Source organism: Erigeron canadensis, chromosome 1 (genome assembly GCF_010389155.1).
Source record: "Erigeron canadensis isolate Cc75 chromosome 1, C_canadensis_v1, whole genome shotgun sequence".
Taxonomy (NCBI): domain Eukaryota; kingdom Viridiplantae; phylum Streptophyta; class Magnoliopsida; order Asterales; family Asteraceae; genus Erigeron; species Erigeron canadensis.
The window spans coordinates 5,823,636-5,829,417 of NC_057761.1; the positions used below are offsets into that span (position 1 = coordinate 5,823,636).

A 5,782-nucleotide genomic window follows, 5' to 3' on the forward strand; every position below is an offset into this window, starting at 1 on the left:
TAAATAAATAAAAAAGAAATTCCTTCGATTAAAAAAACCAGCTTCTATAATGAACATGTAGTCAACAAATTACAACCTATTACAAGAAGGAAGATTGAATGCAGCTTACTTCAAACCAAATCCTTGATCCTCCCTACAGAGTTCTGCACTCCATCTTGTGATCGTTCGCTCTTCTACACTATATCCATCCAAACAAGAAGGTGAAGAAGCAGTCATCTTTTCACCATTTCGGTTCACATGAAGAATCAGCAACGTCTTTGCAACACCACCACAAAGCCGAAGCATGCTTTGAAAATCAGTCCAAACTCTCAACCGATCATTACCACCCCCCTTCCCATCAGAAAAAACCAGTACGGCGAATTCAGAATGAACGCATGAAGGATGGTGACGGTATGCAACAAAATCAACACCAAATTGACACCCAGACCTCACCACCCAATTCTTGTCCCGTAGATGAGAATAAGCCTTAAAAAGATCCGGGAAAGCTATTTTTTTGGAAGTCATGTACTCCCATAGTTCATTATCGTTTTTTACACTACCATCGCCCTCTTCTATCTTTATACATTTTAAACAAAAGTAAAGATAAAAGGCTTCCTCTAAAGTAAACTGAAACCACTGATCTTCATCGACTGTCGTTTCTGGTCGACCAAAACAGGTTTGGTTCAGAAGGTTGGTTTGTTCCGGATTACAAGCAAGACGAACACTACAGCCCGAAAGTATTCCTTTGGAATCGGATTTAATTAGAGAAGATTTAAGATCTAAAATCGACTTCGAAATAGGATTTCTAAGTGCTTCCATTTCTGCCCCTTTCCCCTTCCATCTGGGTCCACCCATTACAACCCTTCAGAAAATTAGTTGAAACATATGAGTCAGCACAAAACTAACAGCAAACATGAGGATATCTAAAATAATTTATACAAAGAAACATCTAAATTTGTCATCAATCATATTAGAATTTTACAAAGATTGATCTAATCTAAATGCAAAATAAACAAGATATACACCTCAAGATTAACAACTTAAAAAAAGCAATCATTATCATTGAATCATTACAACTAAACAAACAATTATTATAAATATATATACTAATAAATAATTTAGGGGGGAAAAAACCTGATCTTCGCGAAGAATTCGCTGCTGACCTGAAGTTACAAAGAAAAAAAAAAGTCTAAGAAAAATCTAAATAAATTAGGAATTAAGCCGCCATTATTATTTTACTGGACGGCTGGACCTGCAATGGTTGGAAATTTCACGTCGGGATTCGACAACGGGAAGTCTGGCATATGTTATCTTAACCGGGTTGTGCTAGAGAGTTATCTCGAAGTAGAAATGTCTATTTTAAATACCCGATGGGGAAAACCTTCTACTAATCCACCCAAGGGCACAACGATTAATAAAGGCAAGCCCCGTCCATCAGACTTGAACCTGCGTATACCCAAACCAAGCCCTCGTAAAAGGACTTAATTCCTATGTCCTCCTTAAGGTTTGAACAGAAGACCTCTTGCAAGAGGGGATGGTTTTTCAACTACCGAGGTAAAGCTCAAGGACTATGTTTAACTAGTACAACTCGAGCCCGCCCCGTATTGCGGGTCTTCAATTTTCTTTTTAAAATGATTGTGTTATTTTTAAGTATTTGTGTTGAATCTCTAAAAGTCAACTTAAAAATCATTTAGTTATCGATAAGTTTGTTTCAAATATTTAGTCAATGGTAAAACCACATTATCTTCCATCTGAGCGTTGCGGAGTATCAATTTATTGAAATTGCATTTTGTTACTTATAATGTGTCAGTTATATATTAGCTTAAAACTTTTACCATATAATATATATATATATATATAAAAAGGTAAATGAGTGTTACCTCGTCTAAAAAATGGTTTACTGGAAAAAAGAGTAGAACAAATAACGGATGGCTGGCCGGCAAAAATATTAGTCGCCGGAAAACAATATCGCCGGAGTAAACCGGAAAAGTTTCAAATCTGTTTTCCCGTATATCAATGGTGGAAAATAGATTCCCCGCAAAACTGGTACGCCGGAAAATATAATCGCCGGAAAAATGTCGCCACTAAAAATACGCCTGAAAATGGACTCCGGGAGGCCGGAAAACGTAGATGGTGTAAAAAAGAACGTTGATAATGATGATGAGGAGATAGATGGTCGGATTTGTGAGTTATACTAATGGAGAAGAATGGACTTTTTGGAGAAATTAAAAGTTTTTACGGAGGAGTAAAATGGAGAAGACGAACGAAGAAGAAGAAGAGGGCTGCCTTGTTTATATCGACGATGGATAGTGGGGGGACCCACTATTTGCGGCGACGTCGCCGCTAATAGTGGGCTCCACACCCACGTGATTCGGCCAGTGACAGCCGTTGACTGACAGATGGGGGACCCACTATTTGCGGCGACGTCGCCGCTAATAGTGGGTGGTCGGGTTACGCGCTTCGTTTCTCTATTGAGATTTTTATGAGCTGTTGACCGGATTTAATGATTCTTTGATAGAAAAGAAAACTGAGAATTTGATTGTTTGAAAAACTTGACAAAATACAGGACATCAAAAAATATATATAATATCAATGATTGACCTAAATAATTTCTATAAATATAAAGTTGTTTAAGGTTTTGAAAAGTAAGACACCCATTATGCTTTAATAGAAAATAATACCCATGCAATGCACGGTGTTTGATGATTGAAATATTTAAGTTTTTGTATAAATCAATTCCTGAACTTCAATTAATATATGCATCTAGGGTGATGATTAGCGGCAGCCAAGTAAGCCGGCCGCCGGCTTTGATTTATCTAAATGTCTGTTTTTATTTGTTGATAGAAAGACTGAGAAATAATTGATGTAAAAGGGGGTAGTGTAATTATTTAAAAGGTTGAAGGATCAACATATTTCATTAAGGGTAGTTGAGGTAATCATAGATGCGATGGTAGAATACACTTTAGAGGTGAAAGGCAAAAGTGTCTTTTCAATTAACTTTTGTTGAAAGGTGGAGGACGTTGCCTCTTTATGAGATAGTACAGGTAAGGGAGTATAGAAGTGTAGATAAGGATGTATAGATATGGATATAGATTTCAAATCAATAATATACCTTGAAATCTGTAACAGCAGCATTGTTATTATTATTAAGAAGCTGGTGTTGTAGAAGATGGTCATTTCTTTGTACTCAAACAGTAGCCTATCAGCCTCTAGATCCTCTTTCTTTTTTTTTCCTCCAATTGAATCCTGCATAGCTGCGTAGCTCTTCCGGATGATTGGATAGAGCTTCCTCATCTGCACTTGCTTTCTCTGCTAATTCTTTTCTGATTTGCTTCCGCTTCTCCTTCTTCAAAGCCTTACATTTCTCCTTTCTTCGGTTTTTCGGTGGTCTTGTTTAGAAGGTGGTTGCCGGTTTACTTATCTTCAACTGTTGGATATGCTTTAGTATATGGGTTGTGTTTTAACCAGCTCTATTTTCCCAAAATAATCCACAAATGCTTTAAAACATTAATTGATTAATAGAATCTACTCTTTACCATATTCATATTCATAATTATAACTCACAAAGACATATATTATTACAACACTCACGCAATGCAGCGGGAAAAACTATAGTATAACTTTTTGATTTTCAGCAGTGAGTGTTCTTTAATGATATCTTGCATTTTGTTCTAAATTTGACCCGAATCTGACTGGAATATCCAAAACTAACCTCTGAGGCACTGATCAGATACAAACAACTATGAAATATGCATAGACTTGCGGATTCAATTAACAAACTAGTGATAAAAGAAGCAAACACCAATTAGTTCAGCCACAGAATTCAGTGATGAACCAAACGACATATCAGTTTACAAATACCAAATATACGAAGCCACACATTTTAGACAAATCACTTTGCAAACACCAGATAAGTTTGCAAAAAGACTGACCAAACAAACACATACCACACACAATCCTAAATCACAACTATACCAACAAATCAACTGAATTAAGCTAAAATGAACATTAACCCATATGGAACCATCTATAAACTACTGATAAACCGATTAACTATGGGCGACCTAAGTGCTGAGCAAAAAGAAAACTGTTGGAAACTGAGCAACAAACAACTAATCAACCTAATAACTAACGACGAGCAAATAACTAGAATGATATATCAAATGAGCAAGTACCAACTACTGATCATTCAATATTTCTACCGATCAAGAAACAAATAAAAGGCATACATAAAACAAATACCACACATACACGTAATTGATCATTGAATACCAAAAATGCAAATATTTCTACCACAAAGAATACAAGATCAAAAGCACGGCACAAGTATATATATTGAAGATGACCTATTTCACACAGCAAAAAGATCTTAATTTTCAACCTGAGATATACAATATGGACAGACCAATTTTAAATCCACTCCCATGAAATTTTCAGTCTCAAATTAAAGCTTAAAATAGGAATGATATTGAAAAATCCACACAAAACTTCTGCACATAAAATCCGCGCACTCAATTTTAAACTTGAAAACGGATAAATAAAGGACCCAACAAATAGGCTTATCGAACAAACATCCTTTCATTCAGGCTTTTTAACAAACAGATTGCGTGCAAGCAATTAATTGATCATAGTTGAGAGGAAAATTATCTATATTACTTGTAGACGAATAAGAGGATCCGAAATCTCAACAAGACTTGATTGAACACCTAGAAACGGATTCGAAGGAGCTTTGCATTGAGAGAGGGAGGTTTAAGATTTGCATTGATGGTCCCTGACCATCACTTTCCTATTTGTCATTTTAAGTTCCTCGACTCTATCAACGCTACGTTTAAGGTTTTACTTGCTATTGGGTAGGGGTGGTAATCGAGTCGAGCTGTTCGCGAGCTGCTCGAGCTCGAACTCGTTTAAACCGAGTTCAAGTTTAACTTTTTCGAATTCGAGTCGATCCCGTACAAAAAAAAAGGAGCTGGATTAGTTAGACGAGCCGAGCTTTACAAATATATTTTAGGTTCGGCTCGCTCGAAAGATCGATTACTTTTTCGATCCGAACGAGCCGGGCGAGCTTTACGAGCTACTCGAGTTAGTCGAGCTACTCGAGCCTTGGTATACATGGTTAAAAATATCACTTATATTTTAGTAAGGAGAGTTGAACTCATGACCTACAAGTTTAATGGGGGACCCTTTAACCACCAAGGACAACCATCTTTTTATTATTATCCTTACATATATTTTATATAAAAGCTCAAATCTTTAAGTCTTTAACCATTGCTTAAATAAAAATATAAATCAAGACTAAATATTTTAATAGTGTATCAAAAGAGTAAGTATTAGTTAATCGATCATTTTAATTTATAGTAATGTGATCATTTTTATTTCAATAGTTATCATTTTAATCGATCATTTTTATTTATAATAATGTGATCAAAGTTTCGATTATACACGAATAAGGATCGATAAATGTTTAATGGTAACATAATTGATAACTAATACATATTAGGCATTATTTAGTACTAAAACGAAAACAAATATCATATAGTTGATTTTGTCCAAAGTTCTTTTTACAAGGATAACATATAAATGTATAAAGTAACTAACTTTATTTCAATATTGGACATTTTAATAGATTGTTTCCATTCATATTAATGTGATCAAAGTTTTGAGTATACACGAATAAGGATCGATAAATGTTTAATGGTAATATGTACCGTTCTATAACACGAGCTAATCGAGCTCGAGCTCCTAAACATGGAAATGAACTAAGTTAATTCTACAAGTATTCAAATAACTATACGAGCTTCGAACT

General features: G+C 35.3%; 1 protein-coding gene across 4 annotated transcripts; it reads right to left on the reverse strand.

Annotated features, from left to right (window-relative positions):
• Nucleotides 1-4,783, reverse strand: LOC122596762 (tRNA-splicing endonuclease subunit Sen2-1-like). Of its 4 annotated transcripts, none has more exons than XM_043769400.1 (3): nt 4,636-4,783; nt 3,092-3,406; nt 1-841 (listed from the first exon to the last, which is right to left on the reverse strand). In XM_043769400.1, the coding sequence occupies exons 2-3, from the start codon at nt 3,271-3,273 to the stop codon at nt 106-108; spliced, it is 918 nt and encodes a 305-aa protein (XP_043625335.1). In that variant the 5' UTR covers nt 3,274-3,406; nt 4,636-4,783; the 3' UTR covers nt 1-105. The 4 variants fall into 4 exon arrangements, with proteins under 4 accessions (XP_043625335.1, XP_043625329.1, XP_043625352.1 ...); XM_043769394.1 differs by having other exon boundaries at nt 3,092-3,449; XM_043769417.1 differs by lacking the exon at nt 4,636-4,783 and adding an exon at nt 1,114-1,142 and having other exon boundaries at nt 3,092-3,156.
• Nucleotides 4,784-5,782: the final 999 nt, after the last annotated feature.